The sequence below is a fragment of the Penicillium cosmopolitanum genome (assembly GCF_028827165.1).
Source record: "Penicillium cosmopolitanum strain IBT 29677 chromosome Unknown utg000008l:1.0-4398992.0:1.0-4402845.0, whole genome shotgun sequence".
Taxonomy (NCBI): domain Eukaryota; kingdom Fungi; phylum Ascomycota; class Eurotiomycetes; order Eurotiales; family Aspergillaceae; genus Penicillium; species Penicillium cosmopolitanum.
In genome coordinates, this window is record NW_026622678.1 from 2,220,440 (window position 1) to 2,244,325 (window position 23,886).

Consider the following 23,886-nt stretch of genomic DNA (forward strand, 5'->3'; position numbering starts at 1 on the left):
TGACAGAGCAGTGACAGAGCCTCAACTCAGTCATCCCTCCTTCTAAAAGCTCTCTTCCAGCTCGTCTACATCCATGTACCCTGTAAAAGCCCGCTCCAAGAACGCTCGCCAAACCGCGTTGACCTTGCCTTTCTTCTGGCTCGAGACTTCCCCAGCTTCCCCGATCCGGGTCGCAAGCTCTAGGTAACTGCGGACGGTGAGGTCACTCATATCATAAACATCGTCGTTCGTGGTGTATTCCACCTCGAACTCCATGCGTGGGGATTTCTTCGCTTGACTGGCTTCCTCGTTAAGTCGTGTGAGGTTGGCATAGTACTGCGTGTAACTCAACAGCGTCAACGCCTGGTTGGAGTATGCTGGGCCAGGCGGGGCCGTGGAGGATGGTGGCTCGGGCGCCCTGAAGCTGGGCTTCTTCTTTCCCTTTTCCTTGTCTTTGCCCTTGCCCTTCTTTTTCTTCTTCTTTTGCGTGTCTACCGACGAATCGTGGCCCGACTGATAATCATATAGATCGGATAGCTGCTGCGGGACGGAGGCGGACTCGTCGGTTTGGCCGACATTCTCCAACCCCGTCAGGTTGTACTCCACCATGCGCAGCGTCGGGAAGAAATTCGGCACGAGACTGGGCGAAACCAACGACACGCTGTATCGCTCAGCCCACGGGCCTCCAATCTTCTTCAAGTATTTGCGAATCTTCTTCTCCTTCTTATCTTCCTTGCCCTTCCCGCCCTTCTTCTTGTTTGCCTCGAGGAAGTCTTCCATCTTTTGAATGCTGTCCAAGCCCGCTGGTACAGATGGCAGATCGGACCACTGGTCCCGCAAAGAAACGAGGTAGTCCGACTTGGACATGGCAGAGACAGTACCATCGCTCTGCTTCTCCGACAGCTCATCCGCGTCCGCGGCGTGACTATCTTGCAGGACGAAGTGGTCAACATTCATATGCCCGTAGAGACTTGAGACAACCACATCCCGGTACCGATCCATCCACACCGTATACTTCTGCCAGCAAGTCTCGTCCCAGTTGGTCTTCTCGTCTGAGCGCGCAGGCGCAACGTGACCCATCAGGATAGCCTTCATGCCACGCTCGCGCAGAATCTGCAGCTGCACCCGCAGCCACTCCATGTGTTCATACCCGGGCTCAGATCGATCCTTGCACCCATCGACAGCACTATTAGATTCGAAAAAGTACATCGTGTTCAAGCTAATGACGGCCAATTTGCCAGGAATCACCTCACTGGTAAACCAACCGCCCTGAACAAAGCTATGCCGCTGATCCTCGGGGATGAAATCAGCCCAAATCTCATCGAACTTCTTCGTCCAGGGGTTCGGGCCGCCGCGGAAAATGTTATGTGGGAGGATATCGTTGTTGCCGAATGTAGGCACCACGGGGACGGAGAGACGACCCGCGGAGCGATCTGGTGAGTCATGGGTTCCGAATAGATCGACCCATTTCTGTGACATGTAGCGATTCGATTCGAGGATTTCGTCTTCGTCGCGAGGGATTTTTTTCGTCGTTGTCGTGGCGGGCTGAGTCACCGGTCCAGATCACGAAGTCGATCTCATCTTTGATGTTGTCTTTGATCCAGCGGAATGTCTCGTCTACCAGGACGAGCGGGGAGTCGCAGTCCGATCCATCTTGTCCAAAGTATCCTGCTTTGCCTTTGCCGTGGTGGCATGAACCGTCGTCGGGTGAAGAACCCGCTTTGTAGTACCGGTCGGGGTGGAAATCTATAGATGTGGGTCGGGTTCCCGTCAGTGTCATATTATCACGCGATCATGAGTCCCCTTGGGTTTCCACGTACCGGTGATATGTAGAAAGCGCCCTGTTAGGGGTTGGGGTTGGGGTTGGGCCTCTGTAGATGCGGCTGGGTGTGGCGTCAACTCGTCCACAGGAGCGAGGGGCCGTTGCTGCTGCTGCTCCAGGGGGGACTGCCACCGCGGTGGCAGCAGCAGTGATGAGGCCCAGCAGGGTCAACATATTGACCAGGTTCAAAGCAGCATGGAGGGGGAGGCACCAAAGCTGGCAGATAGATCACGATCAAAAGACTCAAGGGAAAAAAAAGGTGGAAAAAGCCAATGGAAATTTAGGTCCGATCTTATCGGGGGGTCACGTCACTCGGTCTGTTCGGAGCCAATCAACGAATGCTGAGTCAGACAGGGCTGCACTATCAAATGTCTTGGCAGGGACACAGTTGGGCACAAAGAGGAGGGTAGCAGTAGAAATAGGATAGACAGAGAGAGGAAGTGATGGAGAGAGAAAGATCAATAAATAATAAAGATCTGCCTGACTTTGACAAATTCAGTAGGGCAGCAGATCACCCCGCGTGATTTGGGATTTGCATTTCTTTTTTGTATCCCCCAGATTCACCACAGCCAATCACCGTCTTCCACTTCTACACGTGCGATGACGTTGGAGTATTGAGTCAAGTGCTAGTCATCGTTATTAGACCGATGACAACTTTATTTCTACTTATTTTATTTTATTTTAGGGTTATATAAGTAGGGTTGCACATATATACTAGTAGTTACTAACTACTAACTAGTACTAGAAGTGATAGTTAGTTAGTAGTTATATGCCCGGGTGCTATGTACCCAAATTGATACGCCCAAACTAGTACGAGTACATTTTTGCGAACAATATTTTTAGAAGAGCTTTATTAAAAAGTAATAAGAGTACTATAGCACCATAGGACCAGCACTAGTACCTAAACACAGTAATATGGTATCCAATTCGACTGCCAACAACTTATTTACCCCGTGCTCACGTGAACCACTGTGGAAGGTTATCCAAGGTCATCACAATTATAACCACCACCACCATCACCACCACCGCAACTTGAGCACATGCCTATCCGAATTTCAAGACCCGTGTCCATCCATCCTTCAAGCATCAGCCTCAATCTTCTCTGTAACAGTTCCGTCATTCTGCACAACAATCTTATCCAGATTCTGCGAAGCCTTGACAGGATTGGGCTGCTGGTACACCCACTCCAACTCCTCAAGGGTCCGACCCTGCGACTCAACACAGAAGAAATACCAGCAAACTGACTCAACCAGATCCCAACCCACAAAGATCCAGAAGTAATTGGTCGAGATATTGCCCAGACCAATCGGCGACGCAAACTGACTAATGAAACTGATCGAAGAAACCATGAATCCAGAAAGAGCCAGTCCCTTCGCACGAGTCGTCGTCTCCAGTGCTTCCGCGGGGACGACACCCTGCAGCGGAGTGTAGGTGAAGGAGAACACGACGTTGAATAGATAGTAAAAGGCCAGCGCTGTCTGACCCTTGGTGTGGCTGATTGTTCCAGTGTTGGCGATGGGCAGCGAAACGGCGGCGTTGATGGCCATGGTAATTGCGCAGACGAGCGTTCCCCAGATCAGAACAGGGCGTCGGGGCATCTTATCGGTCAGACAGACGGCGGTTCCGGCTCCGATGGCAGAGACGATGGAGTTGATCAGGTTGAGGAGCAGTTGTGTCGAGCTAGAGGTGTATCCCAGGACGTTGTAGATGGTCGCGTTGAAGTATCCTAGACCGTTACCGGACCACTGTCCAAAGACGGAGATCATGATGACCTGTGCGAAACGCCAGCGGCCGCTGTGGGTGGTGATAAAGGGCCGGTCTGGATAGAGAATTAGGGATTAACCATCGATTTGGAGAGCAAGGAAGAGTTGGGGATAAAACTTACAGTCCCACCATCTCTTGTCAATACCGTCAATACGGATTCCCTCCTTCATTTCCTCAATCTCCAGACGGACCAGGCGAGCATTGGGATCACCGTTGCCGTGATATTTGACCAGGAAGGCAAGGGCCTCATCCTCCCGACCTTGGGTGAGGAGCCAACGGGGTGACTCGGGGATAAACCAGACTGCGAAAATGACCATAACACACGCGAAGCACTGCAGAATGAATGGAATACGCCACTGGTAGTTGTTGCTGATATTGTTTGTGCCGTAGGTGATCGCAGCGGCGGGGATACTGCCTCCGAACCAACCGCAGTTGTAGAAGCCTGTATATCATGTCTGTCAGTGAATAATTTTCGGCAAATCAGGGAAACGGCATAGAACTGACCGACAGCACGACCACGCCAGTGTGGCGGGGCAATCTCAACAGCATATGCTGGAGCAGAAACGACCATGATCTGGATTCCAACACCAAGGATGAAGCGACCGACCACAAATTGAGCCAAATGCATGGCAGTCGAAATGATAATCGATCCGATGATAATCACCCAGGCACCGACAAACATACACTTGCGTCGACCGAGCTTGTCGGAAATGACGGCGCTGAAGGGAGTTGCGACGATAGATCCGCTGTAATTTTTGTTAGTTCAGCAATCGAAGTAGCGTCGATCAAGCGCCATCACTTACACAGTATAGAGAGAAGTTACAACAGAAACCTTTGAGCCTGTGAGGCCAGTTTTGAAGATCGCTTGCCAATGGTCCATTGCAAGGATGGATCCCATGAGGGAACCTAGAAGCACATATCAGCGCCAGGATCTTTCGGAGAAAGAATCAGATCACTTACCATCGTAACCGTTGGCACAAGCACAGAGGAAAGCGACGAAAATACAGACTGTACTTGTGTTAGTAATTCGTACAGTTTGACGTTTGATGTGCATAACGTACAGTAGAGGTGGATGGAAGTCTTGCTCCACCGCTCAATCTTGGTTTCCTCAATAGCAGCAAAGAGCTCGGCCTAATTAAGGGTAAGCAAGGAGTTTCCAACATCACCATGGAAGTTTACTCACATTGTGGACCTCCTTTGTCTTCGCGCCCTCGCGCTTGGCAGTCTCTCCATATCCAGCAATCACCTGGGGGGTGTTCTCAGGCCCGTTCCCATAGTCCACCGCAGAGGAGATACCGTGCACCTCCTCATGAGTCCCACTCTTAACGTCCGACATGATCCAATCGGTTTTCGATACCGCCAAATATAATAGTGGGTCGTCGAGGAAATGGGTTGTCGTCGAGTGCAGTCGTCTTTGAAACGCGGCTCGATATTCTCCAAGAACCCCTCGAAGGGAGGACAAGCTTGGATTCTTATAAGAAACTCGCGCTCAAACATACAATCCAATCGGTTCGCATAGGCGCCAAAGACCCTGTCTTAATTTTTCTTTTCTTACTATTCCGTTTCGGAAACGCTAGACCATGCGGTTCTCCAGGTTTTGCTGGCCGCCTCCCCCTCCCCTTGTGACACTAGATCCCTGCGCCCAGTAACGCAGCAGACGAGCACGGCGGTGGCGTGCACAAGCTGCTCCGTATCCTTATTGGAATCGGCGAAGCCTCCAGTGAGACGATGGATTGCTCAGATACGATCGATGTGTCCGCCTTGATCCGAAAAGATTCAGGACTTGAGCTGGAGGGATCTGGATGTTCGGCCCTGTGTCCCGTACACTGGGCAAGACATTCTGATCTATACCAATTGGTTGGGAGTGATTTGCCCCCTTTCTTTTGTTTTAAAGCTAGACTGTTTGATTGGCTCCGCGCTAGTGAAGGGAGTCTGTATTTAATATACGCATATTATCAGATTCCAGTAAAATACCCTAAGGCTGAAGGAGAACTAGACAGTATTGTTTCGTCCTGTCCCGCCCTTGTCTCCTGATCTGCAGTGTACCCCGTGATACTCTTATGTTGTGAGATTTTCCATCAATGCAGTCCAAGGGCTGAAAAACATAAGATGTCTTCCTTACTTCCCAAAGAGGATTTAGAGTAATCACCCAATAGCAACCCCATACTTAGAATTAGATTTATCGCCCCATTTCCTGTCGATGGAAAAAGCCAAAGTCTGGGGAGAGCACCCCGTTACTAGCGCGGAGCAGTCCTCCGTGTTGAATTCTCCACGGGGGGTATTCTTCCCCACAAAACACTAATCTTGTTCCAGACCTGTCAGCTCGGCTCCATCCAGCTCGAGAGAGTAGCCACTTCGCTTGTGCGAATGTCGGCCCGAGTAAGAAGTTCGCCCCAAAGAGCAGAAAAACCGGAAACAAAATGTCACGACCTCAGCCCGAAATTGGAACCTCGCACCCGAATGGCGAGATACCCAACCCTATCCATCCCGGCAGCGCAGCCGTTGCCAGTGCGCATGAACCCAACATTGGCGTTCCGGGAATTTGGGAAATTACAGGATTCAAGAAGTAACTATAGGCGAGACGAAACTGCATTCAAGGGGTGTTTGCTGCAGGACGCGGATTGTCTTTAAAACGGGACCTCCCGGCCCCCGACCTTTTCGAGGTCTCGAAGTGGATCGCTGGTTCCATACTGTTATGTATTGTCCCCCTCTCCCCACCCCCTTGTCGGTGCTAAAAAGCTCATTTGGCCTTGGCGCGGAAATTCACTTGCTTTTATGGGATGGTGGGCGCCACCGCCAAGACCATTTGGCATGTGAGTGACCTGATGGGGATTGATTACTGGTAAGTAATTTCAACTTTGGAACCTGTCTCACAACGAGTTTGCTGTTGCATATATCTTGTAAAGACTCAATGCACAGGAAATCCATGGATCTCAGATAATCAATATCAGTGTAGAGTTTTGCATCTGGTTCCAACTTGAATGACACAATTTAACAAATCTTCGGATGAAGGTTTTCTTCTTCACATAACTGCTGAGATGGCACGGTGACTATAGCTCTATCAAGATCACGGCTCTCCAGTCTGGATGCGATTATTTCCAAGAGAATGTCCCTTCGGAATATTTGAGCAGATAACTCACATATTTTCGATATCAAACCAGATTCAAACGAGTTCCTAGCAATGTATTTTATTCCCATAACAAAGGCTTGAAACCACACCGCTACCTGGGAACACTTCCCTCGTTGCTGATTTAAAATTCAATATGAAATCAGACCTTGAGATTATCTTAGATCGTATAAGTGGAGCGGCTCATATAAGAAAGCAACATTCGCTTCGATCAAATCATCCTAAAAAATAATAGACCTTAGAGATAATCGCGCAACTCGTGACGACTGCCATCCCCATCGGCAAATTTCGTGATATAGAACAATATTGCGGCGTCCAAGAACCCTTCTGTTCCTTTCTAAGCAAACCTGAATCCGTGTACCCAAGAGTTTCGCCATTGCGTGGCCAACCCACAGGATATTATCGTTTCTCCATCGATCCTCCGCTTTGTCAGTGACTTCCCATATAGTACCTCGTGTAGTTTCACTGAAATTGGAACAAACTACACCTTTACTATATAAAGAGAACCAACAAAATCTATGGTATCTGTGCTCTTTCCAGGATGTCGACTAATTAGGTAGGTTTGCTTCTTTTTATACTATTAGATACTCCCTACTTCCACTGCTGACCAAGCAGCCAAAAAAAAGAAAGCCGTGTTGCCAAAACCTTCGTCGTTACCCTAACCAAGCTCATTTATTTTTCAAATAAAATTCTGTTTAATGCGACTGTCCTGAATGAATGTTGGGCTCCATGTTGTTCGATATACCCACCTTGAACTAGTTTCATCTTGGCAGTCAACGAATGCTAGTATATTTCATTAATTTTAGATTTAAGTTGAGGGCAGTAACTTCAAAATCCTTCGGGGACGGGCCGAGGAGCCCCAAATATATATCCCTAGATAGGGCTCCGGGGTATTAGTAGTACTAGTAGAAGTATACCTGCTACTAGTAGAATCAATCCAGGTTACCCCCAAGGTTTTACTGCTAGCGCTACCCTTAAAAGTACCAAGAAAGTTTGATGACTCGACCCTGGAAGTCTATACTATCAGTTAACAAAGACTTAGAGCAATATAAAATATTGGGCAAGTCACTGTACTAACGCCGTGATTTAAATCGAAATAAATTGTTCTGGAATAAATAGAGGGGGATGGTATTATCACACCCAGCTTAGTGCACCTACAGAGCCAAGTGCACCCACAGAGCCAAGAAAAGCGCTCAGATCAAGCTCGCTCGTCTGCTCGGCGCGCTTGGAGACATACCGAGATCTACGCGCAACCCAAAAAGCGGCGCTCAATGGATAAATCCCAATCCAGGCTCAGACTCGCTGAGTCTATGTCCACGCCTTGTTGACACTTGATAGGGTTCTTAGTCCCTTGGTAAAGCTTATTTGCGAATTCTTTCTTGACAACTAGCCATGACTAGAATCATGAGGATGAGATCGGAGGAGAAATGTGTGTGTGTATTGGATAGATGCGGAAGGAGGAAGCTCCTCCTAGTTATGAGCCATTGCTGCCTTAATGCCTGAGGCCGCACGGCCTCAGCACCTTTTGGTGGCTAGTCACTGGCAGCTTCAATCTCTTGAGGTCTTCCTTTTTCATCTTTCTCCAACTGTGGCGTACACTTCATGCCATCTCTCTTTTTATCGTCCTTCTCGTTCTCCCTTTATGGTAGCTTTCACTGAATTCAATTCAGTCCTCCCTAGCAGTAGAATCAGCTAGGCTGATGTCAGTCGGCTCGCTGGTCTAGGTTACTAACTACTACACTTACTAAACTAGTTCCCAGCCACTTTCTAAGCGCTTATGCAGCTTACTGTGATGATCAAACACTACCCGCTTGAAGAATGTGAATGATTGCGATCTGTGAGGGGTACACACAGGGGGCCTAGATTTTATAAATCCACGATCTCCTGTTTCCCATGTCCCCCACATCGGGAGTCATCACGCATTGTCGCAAGACGAAATTTACGTCGAACAATTTTCTTGTCCCTTTGGAGCTCAATATTAAAACCCAAAATGGCCGACTTCAACACAGAGTCAACAAGTGGGTTAAGCGATGATCTCTTTGACTTCATTATTATCGGAGGAGGTACGGCTGGTCTGGTCGTAGCCAACCGGCTCACTGAAGATCCCCAGACTCGTGTCCTAGTTCTTGAAGCTGGAACAAATCGCCTAGGGGATCCTCGGATTACAGTCCCCGCATTATCTTTGCAGGCTTTTGAAGATCCGGATTTCGATTGGAATTATCTTTCTGTCCCACAGGTGTGCAAAGAATCTAATTCAACTTCAGCCTTCATGGCTAATTTCCACCTCACAGAAAGAACTAAATGGCCGGCAACTGTTCATAAATCAGGGTCGCACACTGGGCGGATCTTCCACTATCAACATGGGGATGATTATTTACCCTTCGCGCTCTGGCTTGAACGCATGGGAGGGACTGGGAAATCCCGGTTGGGGTTGGGAGGGCCTATCTCCCTACATTCGAAAGTTCCACACTGCAGAACCTCCCTCGGAAGGAGGCCAACAAACTCTTAATCAGATTTTGTATGAACAGAAGGATGTCGGCGATAGGGGACCCGTCAAGGTCTCTTTCGGAGATCAGTACATGCCGTACTATAGTGCATGGATGGAAAGCTTCAAGGCGTTGGGATATCCGCAGACCGAAGACCCAATTAATGGTGCTGGTACAGGCCCCTTCGTCAGTCCCAGTGCTGTCGACCAAGCCACACACACTCGAAGCCATTCTGCTGCTGCGTATCTCGGAGAAAATGTTCGTTCCCGACCAAACCTTCGAATTGTGACTGGTGCGTGGGTGGAGAGAATTGTCCTGGAGAAGCACGGCGACGAAGCAATTGCCACTGGTGTATCTTTCTCCAGAGGGCAAGAACGATTCGTTATATCCGTCAAGAAAGAAGTAATTCTTGCCGCTGGAGCGACCCAAACCCCCAAGATTCTGGAACTATCGGGTATCGGCGACGAGAAAATCCTACAATCCCACGGAGTCTCCACGATCGTCAACAACCCGAGCGTCGGCGAAAATATGCAGGAGCACGGCCTGGTCCCGTACTCGTATGAAGTAGCAGATGGTCTTCCATCGGGCGACATGGCCCGTGATCCTGACTTCGCAGCTGCCGCCATGGCCGCATATCAAAAAGATGGGTCTGGCCCTCTGGGCTATGTCCCATTCGTATCGGCATTTATGCCTTGTGTGGGCCTTGAACGTGAAGCCCGAAACCAGATGGTAGAGACCATCAAAGCTACAATTACAAATCCTAATACTTCAAAGCCAGTTCGCAAACAATTAGAGGCCCAGGTAAAGCTCCTCGAGATCCCTGAAGAGACCACAGGGCAATACATCCTGGCTCCGTTCCAAATTCACTCCCGAGAGAAGACTCCCCGCCAAGCCTTTAGCCCCAGTCACCCTGGTCTATTCATGACTATTGCCGTTGTGCTCAGTCACCCATTTTCGCGCGGATCGGCACATATCAGCTCGTCGGATTACCGCGACGCGTCGATTATTGATGTTGGCGCGTTCACGAGCCCCGTTGATCTGGAGCTGCTTGCGAGACATTGTCTTCTGGCGAACAAGCTTATGGAGACGGAGCCTTTAGCGTCGCTGATGAAGAAAGACGGCGCTCGGTTGCACGCGGCCGGGCCTTTGGATCTAGACAAAGCGAAGGAGTTGTGCAAAGATCTTGTTATGTCGAATTATCATTTTAGTGGAACCTGTGTTATGATGCCGCGGGAGGATGGCGGCGTGGTTGATCATCGATTGAAGGTTTATGGAACAAGCAACGTCCGGGTTGTTGATGCGAGTATTTTCCCGCTGGAGCCAAGGGGAAATATTCAAGCGACCGTTTTTGCGGTTGCGGAGAAGGCGGCAGATATCATTAGAGAGGATGGGAAGTAGACTAGCAGAATCTTTTAGGATTATACTACTAAATTACTTGCGGTTAATTGATGGACTTTTACAATGCCACTGTAAGACAGTTTAACTCAATTCTCAGGTATAGCATATATCCAGCTGAGCTCTATTTCTCCGGCATCAATTAGGCCACCCTAGAGTTTGAAAATGATTTAAATACAAATTTTATGCTCATATTCAGGAACGACGCCAAAGGGAGCTAATAGCAAAGCTTAATATACTCTAAAAATGATTGAACTTCAGATTGGCCGCATCCGCTCCCATCCCGCCCACGGGACTATTTTCCAACTCAGCACTTTTGGGACTACCCGGCAGTTCAACCAACTTAGATCCAGGAATTGGACGACCACGGGATGGAGGGGGTGTCTTTTCAGAACTAGCGAAAGCGAATTCATGTGGTGGCATTGCGGTTTGCATATCGGATAGAGTAGGCTTATGGAGAGACTGCACAGGAAAAGGATCGGCTGGGACAATTCTGCGATTTCGCCTGCCTGCATAGAAGAGGATAATTCCTATTATCAGCACGGCTGCGATGACCCCAATGACGATTCCAGCAATTGCACCACCAGAAAGAGATGGATTAGACGAGCTCGAGCTCGAGCTCGAGGATGATGCATGCGCCGTCGAGGTATTTGTAGCCGACAACGTAGGAGACATAGAAATGGAGGAGGTTATTGAAGTTGGAGTCGGACTAGATGATATCGAGGCTGAAGCTGAAGCAGTATCATCATTTGTGAATATTTGGATGCTTTCGTAGCTGTTTCCCGAATCCTTTTTCCACGCGTTGCATGAAAGCCCCCCGCGAGAGGTGCATGATTTGTCGTAGTAAATAGAGATACAGAGATCTGCGTCTTCAGGATCCCATGAAAATTCCTTTCCCTTTGCAAGGTCGATCTTGGTGCAGTTCACCGTGCCAGATTCATGGAGGATTGTGGCATTGTTTGTAGCGTTAGTGTATAGAAAAGTCCATGCGTGTGCCAGCGAAATGAAAGAGAGGGCATATAATAATTTTGTCAGCATGGTGCCGAGCTGTATAATCAAGGCGGGTCGATCGGATGAATCTTGGGTGTATGTAAATGTTATCGTGGGCAACGCGTAGTCCGGCGGGATTTCATACTAAATAGAGGCCGCGAGGTCATAAAGTGTTATGTTGGAGAATCACCTCGTATTTTATTGAGCTTCAGAAAGCAATGATTGTCTGATCGTATTTATGGGACCCCGTTTAGACCTCGTATAGCACATTCATGGGCGGCCCAGTGTAGATCGCTACTTGTGTCGGGTAAGGATCATCGAACCACCTTGCCCATGCAGACGAACGTCATTCTCGGTGTTACAAAGGTGACGGGGTGGCCAAGGGGTGAAATGTCGTATTCTAATATAGTTATGAGAATGTTGCCTATGTGTCTCGCGATTTATAGCTGCTAGAAATGTGTTGAGAACGAAACCCCCCACTGACGACTTGGCAGAGGAAAGGACCCCCCCTCTCAGGTATACTGCAAAGCCAACCAAAAAGTATTCCCATCGGCAATTAGCAGAGGATCAAGGCTTTCATTGTACCGAGAGCTTGGGGTTTGTATTTGAATCAAAGCTTAATGATATTGTACGAGTATGCCTAGTCATAATTATGGGCTCCACGAGCCCGGGAGGGCATGATGCTGATTGGTGATCGAGCCAAGAATACGAAGTTCCTTTTTTTAGATAAAACCCCGCTGCTCGGAAATTGGTTTGCTACAGGGCGAAACGTTGTGAACTATAATTCTAGTGCTAGTCCTAGTATCTTTATCCAGTCTCCAGTCTGTGGGGTTACTGCCTATTGCATATGTTGCCTTTGAGAAAGGCCAGAATGGCAATGAGGGTGGTGCCATTACGAAACTTGAATACGAAGTTGAGTGTTTCCTAGATGGACGATATTGGTAGCATTTGGTGTTTGGGGCTTCAGTGCAACTGTTCTAGGGTTCGGATGTATTACAAATAAGCCCAGGGAATATTACACAAGAGGAGCAGTTATAGTAGTAAATAGTTGGAATTAATATCCTATTCAAGTTTCGTCAAAATCCACATCGGGATTACAAGTTCTCGTGGCATGGCGCCCGAAATATATTAACGCCCTCAACAAGGCATCTCGCCAACTACAATGGCTTCAAGTTAGCAACAACGGGATCGACAGTCTGGCCCTTCTCATTAGCCACGCGCTCCTGCGATGAACCGAAAGAGCCATACTCCTCAGGCATGGCCCTTTCCTCATCTGGCCGCCAGAAGTCCTTCTTACCCCCCGCGGCACGTTTCACCCACGGCGGCAAGAATCCACCAGGGACCTTCCAGGACCAAGGATCCGACTCATCCTTGTTCGGAGGAACAATGCGGCCACCCGAAGCCTTCTCGATAATCCACGCTGTGCCATTGAGAATGATATAGCTGAGAATTCCAGCGATGAGACCATATGCAATGCTATACGTGAAGGGCATAATGGCGATAGTAAGGAAAGCCGGGATCGCATCGCCGTAGTAGCGCCAGTTGATGTCGGCGGCTGCTTTGGCCATGAGGGCACCAACAATCACAAGGGTACATCCAGTTGCCCATGGTGGAATGGAGGCGAAAATCGGAGCGAAGAATACAGAGATGAAAAATGCGATTCCAGTCATGCAGGATGTGAGACCTGTTTTGCCGCCTTCGGAGATTCCAGCACCGGATTCGACGAACGCTGTGACTGGTGGGCTGCCAAAAAGCGAACCGATGGAGATGGAGATGGCATCGACCATCTAGAACATATTAGCTTTGTTATCTATGGATGGCTTGGAGTCACGGGGGAGTTTTTCTCACATAGGCCATGGCACTGCCCTCGAAGTCCTGGGTCTTTTCGTCGATGGTGCCGGCGAATCGGGCCATGGAGTACATTGTACCGGTTGTGTCCAAGATATCGACATACTGATAGATAGTTAAGCTGTGTGTTCAACAGAAAATGCCAGACAGGCGAACTAACCAGGAATGTAATAAATGCCAATCCAAATTGGCCCCCGTGGCCGGAGATATCCCACTTTTGTGCAAGGAGAGTATGCTTGATCGGATGAAAAGTGACAACCTTCTTGAAAAAGTCGAAGCTGCTGGTCCCGAGCTCCGTGTATGGGAAATAGGTGACAGGCGTGGTTCGGGGCCAGGATATGATAGAGACGAGCAGGATGCCTGCGATCACAGCGCCTTTGATGCGATACATCATCAACATCGCTGTGAAGACACCACCGCAGAAGATACCGACCCACATGGTCGGGCTGCGCATTTTAGTACTGCTGAGACAGAGACCGTTATCACCGAAGTTCTCATCGCTATTGTAGCATCCAGCTAGCTCGATGGGAGTATCCTGTGCACCCTGTACCAAGCCAATACCAGCACTGTACGTGAGACCAATGAGAGCGAGGTACAGCCCGATTCCAACGCCAGTGGCAAGCTTAATGGAAGATGGCAGTGCCCGTGCAAGCCACTGTCGCATACCAATCAAGGTCAAGCCGAAGAAGACCCAACCCTCGACGAAAACAGCAGTCAAAGCAACAGAATAAGGAACCAAGCCGTTACCATGACGTCCAACAACAGTATAGGCAAAGTATGCATTCAGGCCCATGCCTGGTGCTAGTGCGATTGGCAGGTTCGCGAAAAGTCCCATGCAAAAAGTAGAGAGTGCTGCAATAGCCGCAGTCGCAGTAACGATGTCGCGCTTGATCTCTTGCACGCACAGCAAGTATTCGGAGTTTGTATCACAGAAGTCGTCCATGCTCTCCGGGGGGCACACGCATGTCCCGCCGGTCTCGGAAGTGATATTGCTGTTGACTGAAATGATGTATGCCATGGCGAAAAAGGTGGCAAGGCCGGCGCGCAACTCGGTGAAAAAGAAACTACCTTTCCGCTCACGCGGCTATAACAATATATTAGTTTTCCATTTGTTGATGGTGTCACATATACCATCGGGAACTCACATGGCCAGAATTCTCAAGTCGAAACCATCTCCCCACGGGGCTGCGAGCAACCCGCAGGTTGGTAGCGTGGATCCAATTATTCGCACCCATACTGACAAGCAAGATGATAAAGCTGCTGCTGCAGGGTGGCGCGGGGTGTGGGGGAACCACTGCAGTCGGTCTGCGACAAGGAGTATTTAAAGGGAGTTTACAAGAAGCAGAGCAACAAAGTTCCAGGCTGCAAAGCCAAAAAATATAATCAAAAAGTAATCCCGGCCCCTCCGCCAACCACACTCGCCTGATAAGGTCTGACAGAAAAAAAAAATCAAAAAATCCGCCTGCTTGCCATCCTTTTCAGCTATCTCCGCCTCCGACCAGCTTGGCGTCTTGGCGGTTGAACTGGCTGGTTTTACCGGCACGGTTGGCCGCCTGACTACTCCGTAGTAGCCGACAGTTGCCCTGGCCATGGATGGGTCCTGGCTCGGCAATCAAGGTGGGTCTTGGCGGCAAAATTTTCTGACACAAGGCGATGTATGATATAGGTTTGGGTACCGATGCTGGAGATTTCTCATGGGTGATGTACCAACCTTCATTATGGGGATGAAAGTCAAAGGTGCTTCTCAAGCGTGAAGCACGCCATGAAACACCGAGGCTGCATTCTAGCGTCTTGGCGAAAGGCGGATTCTTTTCAGAATTGTACTCTTATCGCGATATACAACTGTGATGACATTTGATAGACAGGGTCCAGTGATAAGGCCGATCGGGGCAAGCCGATCGGGTCAGAAGCTTCAATCAATCCGCATCAGATTGATGTTTATAGCTGACAGCGATATATAAAAGAACCATATGCTGTAATTTGATTGGTGACCAGGCAATTTCCGCCCACACGATATCTATCCAGGTCTGATCCTGGAGATCTTAGCTCGACCTACATGTTCCGGAGGTACGCGGTCGTCCGAATGAGTAGACCTTCAATTTATCTATGTCCCATTGACAATGTAATCAAAAATCAGAGAATGAACAGATTTTATGCGCCTTCAGGTTGGAAAATCTGAGTCCCTTGCCCACACTTTGTTTCTACACAGATGCACGAGGTTCTTTTTCGGACGGCGTAGTCTCGACCGGCCCGAAAGTCGGTGCAAATTTGGATTTCTTCCTTAATGCCGGGCCCCACTTGATGAAAGCGAGTGGAATGGGTACCATTATAAGAGCCAAACAACCGAGTAGTGTACCTGCCCATTGTACTCCGAGATTTTGGAACATCTGTTTGGAGAACAGAGGGAACGCAGCACCTACAGCAGACCGCATTATTGTATTTGCGGCGAACACGGAAGCGGCACTATAGACAATCAGCTTTCGAACCATCACGTAAAGAAAGAGAGCGACTCACAACATGAGGTAAGAGTCGATCAAGTAGTTGAAACATTGCAAGAAGATCACGTAAATTCCAAACCCAGTGATGACCCCACTAGCAGTTGGTGCCATCCAGTGAATAGCCTTCGTCCAGCCAGTCCAAGCAAACCAAAAGAGCCCGATAGTAAAGCAAATACCTCCGAGAATCGATGGTGGGAGTCGCCATTCGGGAATCGGTATATTGTTGTTGTCGGCAAGCTTTTTCGCATATGATCTTTGATCATACAGAATATAAGCACCAGCCAATATCTCACCAATTATGAGGCCGATGAATGGAAGACTTCCAACTCCCAGATCCATCCCGTGAATTCCTTGAAAGACCACTGGGTATGCACTGAGAAGAGCGTAGATCAAGCCATAGACAAAGCTCATCCATAGAGAAATCTTGGCAAAGGTTAGCAATTGCATATAGGTGTGAGAATGGGAAGTCATACTAGAAACACAATTGGCTCCGTGAAGAGCATTCGAAACGGCCGGCTGAAGTTGTTGGTGATGATCTCTTCCCAGTCGAGCTCAACTTCTTCTTGTCTAGCTCGAATTCCCCAATTATGTGTCTGGCGACGGAGGGTCTTTGCTTTCTCAACCAGGATGGCCGGTGCATATGTTTCTTTCAAAAAGACTAGACAAAGTCCGACAGCCAGGAAGCCCATAATACAAGCAATGTACATTGTCCATCTCCAGCCCAAGTAGGACATCGTGATGAAACCTCCAGTGAAAGGGGATGCAAACGGACCGACGAAAACAGCCATTGCAAACATAGCGATAGCCACACCGCGAGTCTGGTTATTCCAGATATCTGCAAAAACAGCCGGAACAATTGCGATCGGGCTGGCTGAGAAGAAACCAGCGAAGAATCGAGTCAACATAAGAGTTTGTACATCTTTGGAGGTAGCAGCCGCGACCGTGAATAGAGAGTATCCGAACATTCCCACGATAATAGGCATTTTCCTCCCAATCAGTTCACTCATGGGCGCCCATAGCGTTGGACCGGAGGCAAAGCCGAGAACGTACAATGTCACACCGAGGATAGCGACTTCAGTACTAATGTGGAAATTCGTTGCAATTGCGAGTGCCGCAGATGAGTATATGGCACTCGCGAAAGATGATACGAATGTTGTATAGGCCAAGGTAGCGGAGATTATGATTCGTTTGTTCAGCGCCCAGTTTTGGGGATGCATGGGATCATCTGAGCCAGTAAACTCAACCACGAACTGCTCCGGGTCTGGCAAATCGGGTGGGTAGGGCTTTTCTGCGCCCATAGGTAGCCATTTTTCTCGTGGGGCAACTCCGCCCCCAGATCCTACTGTTGTCCGGTGCTGCAGTCGATATGTCTCAATGCGCTCGAGCTCAACATGGTTGAGATTTGTCTGCCGGCGACTGAGAGCACCCGATCGTGTATCTGCAAATTGGGAAGGACGAGGGTCGCGGGCTGTGGGGACTTCTGTCAGGTTGTCGCTACCGCTGGAGATGGATGCGTGTGGGGACGAGGATGATGGAGGTGGTGAGCCGGCACGCTCCATGGCCGGAGGGCAAATAGTGCGATATTAAATTAAGAATATATGCGTCGGTTGAAGAATTATGAGATAGGGGAATTATTTTTCTCTAAGTTCCAATTGATGCATCCCTTTTTGTTGGTTCCTGGCTAGACTTTATACTCTACGATTGTCAGCGTCATCGAGTGATGTCTTCCCCGGTCGATCCGATCGACGCCGTCCGAGCCGGCAACTGTCATTAAAATATGCATTACATACTATTTTACTCCAAGTATCATCGAATTCTCTCGAAATTGAGATAAATAGGATGCTACTAATTTTAATCGCACGATTTTATTAGTATATGGAATCTTTCTAGAAGCTCGCACGAACTAGTTGCGACAAATTCACCGATTGCCGTCAGCCGGATGACTTGCCGCAGACTACCATCGGCCCGCGGGTCGGTAGATGGCCTTAATCCAGGCCCAAAATGATATTGTCTCAATATAGTCCAGAAATTTAGAGGATATACTTCATAGACTCTGGGAGATCTAGCATTGCTATCTTTATTACAAGCTAACTTACCCTCAAGTTGCGTTGAGGATAACATGCCTCAGGCATCCCTAGATCTCTAGGCATTCGCACATCACCAATTTTATGGTTCTGAACTTCTATCAACTGGCCACATTAGGTCGCTGTGTGGTTGGTTGACTCGTCTATTCTCTGTGACCGAAGTCAATTTTGCACTAAGAACTTTCTTACTGCATCTGGTAGAAGTCGCGAGGCTAGCGGCCCCCAATTTCTCCAGGCCAAAATAATGGCAACTGTGAATTTTCTGACTGTTTATGGCTAATCCGTGCGGCAAGATCGTCAGCACTAAGGCACCAGGTTTCCTATAAAGTCGCTGCCATGGTCGAAACGACCAGACGGTATCTGAGCGTCTTATTCCCATTCCTCTACAATTTTTGACGCGACTTTATTTCCGTGCATCACCTTTAGTCTTTCCATTTCCCCAGCTGAGCGCCATGGCTGACACGCACGGCCCCTGTGACCCCGCATTCAACTCGGTCCGCGAGCTTTTTCAAAAGAACATCGCGAGTGGCGAAGAGGTGGGCGCATCACTGTGTATCAATATCGACGGCAAGAACGTGGTCGATATTTGGGGAGGTTATACAGATGAATCCAAGACCCAGCCTTGGAACGAGGATACCATAACACCGGTATGGTCTTGCTCTAAAGTTGTCACCAATCTGGCTGCGCTCATCCTGGTCGATCGCGGCTTGTTGGATGTGAACGAGAATGTCGCCAAATACTGGCCGGAATTCGGCGCAAACGGAAAAGAAAATGTGAAGGTGGCTCATATCCTAAGTCATTCCTCTGGTGTCTCTGGCTGGGAGCCATCGCTCAAGATGACCTGGGAGGATATCTACGATGTCAAGTCAGCGAACGAAAAGCTTGCTGCACAAGCGCCCTGGCATGCTCCTGGTGAACTCAATGCCTACCATCTGGTGAACCAAGGACATCTAGTCGGTGAGATTGTCCAGCGCGTGAGCGGCAAGTCACTGCGACAATTTATTGCAGATGAGATTGCGAAGCCTTTGGATGCCGACTTCGACCTCGGAAGACCGGAAAAGGATTGGCCACGCATTTCCCCTGTCATCCCTCCCCCTGATGTTGATCCTAGTGCATTTGCCAGCCTCGACCCCAATGGTGTCACAGCAAAGACCTATATGGGATCTCCTTTGTTAGGTTCTGGTGAGAAATGCAACACGCACGGATTCTGGAAAGCAGAGATGGGTGGCGTGGGTGGAATTTCCAATGCACGGGCTCTGGCTCGAATCGGCTCTATCATGTCTCTCAACGGCACGGTCGGTGGAAGACAATATCTGTCGCCGGGAACTGTCGATAAGGCACTTCAGGAACAGATCGCTGGACCGGATGCAGTTCTATTTTTGTATCTGCGCCTGGGACTTGGCTTCGGTCTGCCATCTCCGCAGTCTCTGCCTTGGATTCCAGAGGGCCGCCTTTGTTTCTGGAGTGGATGGGGAGGCTCGGTTATTATCATGGATCTAGAGCGCCGAGTGACCATCGCCTATGCCATGAACAAGATGCAGCAAGTTGCCATAGGAAACGATTGTACTAAGGCGTATATTGAGGAGATCTACAAAGTTCTCAAGGTCTTTTAAATTGGGACAGACAGATAGCTAGACTACAATGCAGGCCACCTTGACAACATTGAAAGACAATTAAGTAGATTTCAGGAGGACTTTCTGGCGCGGTTTCACCCAAATATCCCTTTATTATGGGATAAACCTATACGCTAGGCCATCTCTGTATTTATCAAAAAATCCCGACCACCTGGGCAGGCACGAAAGAAAAGTGTAGAAAGAAATACTGGAGATTGGCGTGATAGTACACAAAAGTCTCATTTTAGCCACAGATAACCAAGCATTGTATCATTACCAATTCCCGGGGTCCAACATGGGAAATATTCGAAGAATCAAGAAGACTTCTTTGCCTTAGTAACCTGTCGAGAACCCCCAGTTTCGCTGAATACTAGCTCATCACGTTCCCACATTAATTCGACAGCAGCACCGGTTGGACCGGTTAGAGCAGTCAAAACACCAACCTTGACCAGAAGACTAGGCCAGGAAACGGTACTCAGAATCTGTTTGTGGGCAACCACATACAGGGACAGAGCCCAAACCAGGACACCAGCAGATCCAATCAGGTAATCCCAGCGAAGGAAAGCGTGAACACCCTGAGCCACGGTATCGACCTTCAAGCCAGACCAGGGAAGCGGAATCTCAAAGACCTTCGCCGGATGCAGGGATTCGACGAATTGAGCCTTGAACAGGCCTGGAACCATGACGGTGGCCAGAGACAGAACCCAAGAAACCAGATGGGAAACACTTGCATTTAGGAATGCAAACGCGTAAACCCAGCGCAGGCCAGACATGGAAGCTCGGTGGTTGTTCGGGAAGAAAGGTGACAAGACATAGTAAGCAACGGTGCTCAGGATTGAGACGTAAGCAGGCCACGGCTGCCAGATGGCAATTGCGATTTGCTTCCAGTCGACAGAAATGACTTCTGGAGCGGGAAGAATCATGGCATGGCTCGGCACCATGAATCCGACCACGAAAATCAGCGGCAGCACGGCGAGGACGGCCCGAGGAATGCGAATATTATCTGCATGAGGACGACGCGCTGTGATGGAGGAGCCAAGCTGGAGACCCAAGAAGAGAGGGGTCGCAAATGCAAAGGTAAGCACTTGAGCTGCAAGGCCGAAAATCATGGGGCTATTGAGCTGTGTCAGTTATCTGGAATGAAGGACGCAATTCCTGATTTGCAGAAGGGCCACCTACTAAGCAGCCACGGTGCCTGCATTGCCCTTGCGCCATGATTCGAGAACCACCAGAGTCCAAGCCGCGCCAAAAGTACCGGAAAATCCGATGCTGTGGAGGAGTAGTCCAGGGCTTTGACCGTCCAGAGTCGGGTAGAAGAATACCGTCAGGAGAGTCAGGATACGATCAATGGGCTCGACACCCGTATAGAAGTTGCGCAAGGGCTCATCGAGACCGGGGAGTCGGCCAGACTCAATGGTCTTATGGCCGAGATCATCGAGGCCATTGACCTTAGCGAAATAGAAGATAGCGTAGAAGACAAACGCGCTCAGCGAAAAGAGGACGTACTTCATGGTGACGACGGTGCACTGTGACGCGGTAGATGTGGAGAGATGAGCTAGCGGTCGAAGCTGGGGGTGGTCCGGGGTTGTTTATAGCCTGAAAGTCCGATCCGATCTCAATGTCACACAGGGATCATATGGTGGAGCATGGGCGCAGGCCGAGGCTGACAGCTTCGCAGCGGAGCGAGTTGAACTTCTCCAGACCTTCGGGCGGGGCCAATCGCAGCTCACTGATGATCCTTAACTTTTTCACATGAGCAATGACTTCTCCGGGCCGTCCTGCATACCTAGACGGGCTAGATGCCTCCACTTCCGCGAAAGGCCCACGGTGCGCATTTTACTCGTTGCAATCATCACAGGGTGATGATTGCGGGCTTGGGAAAGACCCGCGGCGTTGACGGCGATACAAACCGGGGCTATCGGAAATCAATACCCCATCGCGTCCATCATGGGGAATGCATCAGGGTATTGAGTATTTCCCTTCCCAATGAAAGAATTTCGGTGGAACAAAATAAAATTGACTACTACTGGTCGAATTCAAGTTCTCAATTTGTATGCATATATGCGTAGTATGCTGCATAACATATTCAACCAAAATTAATTTTGGAACGGGTCGATCATTTCTTCCATGATCTTCCAAACACAGTCAACAGTCAAGGAGAACCATCCGCTACCGTATCCCTTGAATTTACTATTTAAGCCCATCGTAGATAAGACTGAACAGGTGAATCCAATTTCCTTCTCTTGTCAAAACATACAGCCGTTTCACAATGAACCAAAATACCAGGACATGGCATCCACGAGCCCCGGCTTGATGCCATTGGTGACGTCGACGAGTCGCCGATATCCTTCAACTTGACAGCGCTCTTAAACGAGCTTCCAATGTTGGAAAAGGCCAGGTTGGGAAATTTGAAATACTCTAGGGCTCAAAGGGTATGTCTTCTCCGGCTGATGAGAACCGCGTTTCTTGGTAAACTTAGGACCGAGTCGGATTCGTGAACACCCCAGGGGGCTCCCTGCTTGCAACCGCAGGAAATAGAACAAAATACCTGACAGGTGGCAGTGGATAAGTTAAGAAAGGGCCACCTGGTATCGGGTACAAGGAAGTACATTGTCTTTCACTTCTTACACAACAATAGGTCTGCCAAGGTCTGTTCGCCTCAGACAGATAAAGCTGTCTATGTTAACCATTTTTCGCTGAACAGAAGAGATAAAATAAGCCCCCCGTCTCATCCATCAAGCTTTAAACCCTCCGGCCATCGACTCTTTGTTTCAAACCGACATTAATCCAATCAAGGAGCAATTTCCGAACTATGACCCGAAGCGGGGTATTCTTGTCTGCCGCGTTAGGGTGACTGTATTAGAGATATAAACATTCTACTACTAGGTACTTGGTATCCTACTTCGTCATATTGTACCTAGGTACCTAGTGCCTTGAATTGTCGAGGCGTTCCAGGGCTAGGTTCAAGTAATCTTTGTAGGTAGAATAGCTTCACTGAAGTGGTCGTATACTAGGAAGCACTAGTAATTTCGGTGCACTGCTGCCCTGGCAGAAGCAGTAGGTCGATTGTGGCCGTGGAGCGCCGTACACTGCAATAATTAGCAAACATGGGGATAAATCTAAGCCGTTCAATTTGAAGCGTAACGACCTACCTGCAAGGTCTACCTTTGAACGGGCGGGTACATCACCGATTGGGTCCTGCGATAGCAGGAAGCCGAATCTTACAGATTGCATTTACGACCGTTTCCCGCAGACATGTTTGCGGGTATCGACTGAGCCCAATCTATAAAATAACTCAGAAAGACAGATTGAGCGAATTGGCGCAGAGACATGAGAGTTGCGGAACCGCATCCACCCCTACACATCCTGGGTGCTGTTCCTGACGAAGCCCCGAACCTGTGCTACCCGGTTGGAAAGCCATGCGACCGTGCAGAAGGGACCGGATGAGCCGTTAGGGTTCCCCGGGTTTGTAGCCGCATGGAAGGATCTTGTGTCACTCTGTGACGCTCAGGCCAACTCATATCTTTGGGAATATGCTTCCCTGTTGGTTCATGATAGGGCAACGAGCCTCAAACGCTGCCAAAGATCGTTCGTTCATATGGAACAAGCCATGGTTCAAGCTTGCAGGATAATCGCAGATTGTCTCGGAATACTCGTAGTCCAGACATCAATTTGGGGATCAAACATGTAAATGTCACTGGGCATGGATCATCAACGATCATCAACCACGTCGTGGGTGGGCCTTGGTGATGACGTATCCACTTCGACTGATGTAAGACCGACTAGGCCTGAGGGAATCGAGGAAGTGGGAAAGAGGGTCAAAACGGCTGACACAAAGATAATTAATCCCATAGGGCCAACTCCTCAAGTGATCCGATGGACTAAATTGCAGATACTATTGCAGATCTGTTGATGGGGTGGTGCCACCTCCGCTTGAAAGGGGTGGCTGCATCAAGAGTGTTTCAGCGGAGCCTGAAGAGCACCAAGTTGGGCTCACAATAAATGCCAGCCATAGGCCATAGGGTATCAATCAGTGAATCAATGAATTATTGAATGCCCAAGTGAATGAATGAATCAGTGCAAACACACAAAATCACGGCGCAAGGGGGGCAACGGTGCCCAGGTGGGCGGTGAAACCCGCATCGAAATTCTGCAATTCAATTGTTTTCCCCCACCCTTCACTCGTGTCATCTTGACTTTTTCACTTATCTCTGCATTCTCTTTTCTGCTTTCTATTTGGCCTTTGCCCTGCTCTATCTTACAATTTCCATCATCTACAG

General features: G+C 49.1%; 9 protein-coding genes across 9 annotated transcripts; 3 read left to right on the forward strand and 6 right to left on the reverse strand.

Annotated features, from left to right (window-relative positions):
* Positions 1–42: 42 nt before the first annotated feature.
* Positions 43–1,975, reverse strand: N7509_007405 (endopolyphosphatase; the record flags this gene model as incomplete). Its single annotated transcript, XM_056632042.1, has 4 exons — positions 43–1,484; positions 1,534–1,725; positions 1,800–1,862; positions 1,888–1,975. The coding sequence occupies 4 exons, from the start codon at positions 1,973–1,975 to the stop codon at positions 43–45; spliced, it is 1,785 nt and encodes a 594-aa protein (XP_056487593.1).
* Positions 1,976–2,880: 905 nt separating this feature from the next.
* N7509_007406 (uncharacterized protein) lies at positions 2,881–4,901 on the reverse strand (the record flags this gene model as incomplete). Its single annotated transcript, XM_056632043.1, has 7 exons — positions 2,881–3,620; positions 3,687–4,007; positions 4,070–4,311; positions 4,369–4,471; positions 4,526–4,573; positions 4,627–4,696; positions 4,749–4,901. The coding sequence occupies 7 exons, from the start codon at positions 4,899–4,901 to the stop codon at positions 2,881–2,883; spliced, it is 1,677 nt and encodes a 558-aa protein (XP_056487594.1).
* Positions 4,900–6,135, forward strand: N7509_007407 (uncharacterized protein; the record flags this gene model as incomplete). Its single annotated transcript, XM_056632044.1, has 2 exons — positions 4,900–4,936; positions 5,888–6,135. 2 exons carry the CDS (start codon positions 4,900–4,902, stop codon positions 6,133–6,135), a joined length of 285 nt encoding a protein of 94 aa, XP_056487595.1.
* Positions 6,136–8,682: 2,547 nt separating this feature from the next.
* On the forward strand, positions 8,683–10,576 carry N7509_007408 (GMC family oxidoreductase; the record flags this gene model as incomplete). The annotated part of the gene is made up of 2 exons (XM_056632045.1): positions 8,683–8,928; positions 8,984–10,576. The coding sequence occupies 2 exons, from the start codon at positions 8,683–8,685 to the stop codon at positions 10,574–10,576; spliced, it is 1,839 nt and encodes a 612-aa protein (XP_056487596.1).
* A 237-nt stretch (positions 10,577–10,813) lies between these two features.
* N7509_007409 (EGFR-like transmembrane domain-containing protein) lies at positions 10,814–11,611 on the reverse strand (the record flags this gene model as incomplete). The annotated part of the gene is made up of 1 exon (XM_056632046.1): positions 10,814–11,611. The coding sequence occupies one exon, from the start codon at positions 11,609–11,611 to the stop codon at positions 10,814–10,816; it is 798 nt and encodes a 265-aa protein (XP_056487597.1).
* A 1,109-nt stretch (positions 11,612–12,720) lies between these two features.
* On the reverse strand, positions 12,721–14,646 carry N7509_007410 (NCS2 family permease; the record flags this gene model as incomplete). Its single annotated transcript, XM_056632047.1, has 4 exons — positions 12,721–13,350; positions 13,412–13,516; positions 13,572–14,495; positions 14,557–14,646. 4 exons carry the CDS (start codon positions 14,644–14,646, stop codon positions 12,721–12,723), a joined length of 1,749 nt encoding a protein of 582 aa, XP_056487598.1.
* Positions 14,647–15,612: 966 nt separating this feature from the next.
* N7509_007411 (MFS transporter) lies at positions 15,613–17,468 on the reverse strand (the record flags this gene model as incomplete). Its single annotated transcript, XM_056632048.1, has 3 exons — positions 15,613–15,874; positions 15,926–16,332; positions 16,383–17,468. The coding sequence occupies 3 exons, from the start codon at positions 17,466–17,468 to the stop codon at positions 15,613–15,615; spliced, it is 1,755 nt and encodes a 584-aa protein (XP_056487599.1).
* A 977-nt stretch (positions 17,469–18,445) lies between these two features.
* Positions 18,446–19,606, forward strand: N7509_007412 (serine hydrolase domain-containing protein; the record flags this gene model as incomplete). The annotated part of the gene is made up of 1 exon (XM_056632049.1): positions 18,446–19,606. The coding sequence occupies one exon, from the start codon at positions 18,446–18,448 to the stop codon at positions 19,604–19,606; it is 1,161 nt and encodes a 386-aa protein (XP_056487600.1).
* Positions 19,607–19,920: 314 nt separating this feature from the next.
* On the reverse strand, positions 19,921–21,117 carry N7509_007413 (uncharacterized protein; the record flags this gene model as incomplete). Its single annotated transcript, XM_056632050.1, has 2 exons — positions 19,921–20,719; positions 20,786–21,117. 2 exons carry the CDS (start codon positions 21,115–21,117, stop codon positions 19,921–19,923), a joined length of 1,131 nt encoding a protein of 376 aa, XP_056487601.1.
* Positions 21,118–23,886: the final 2,769 nt, after the last annotated feature.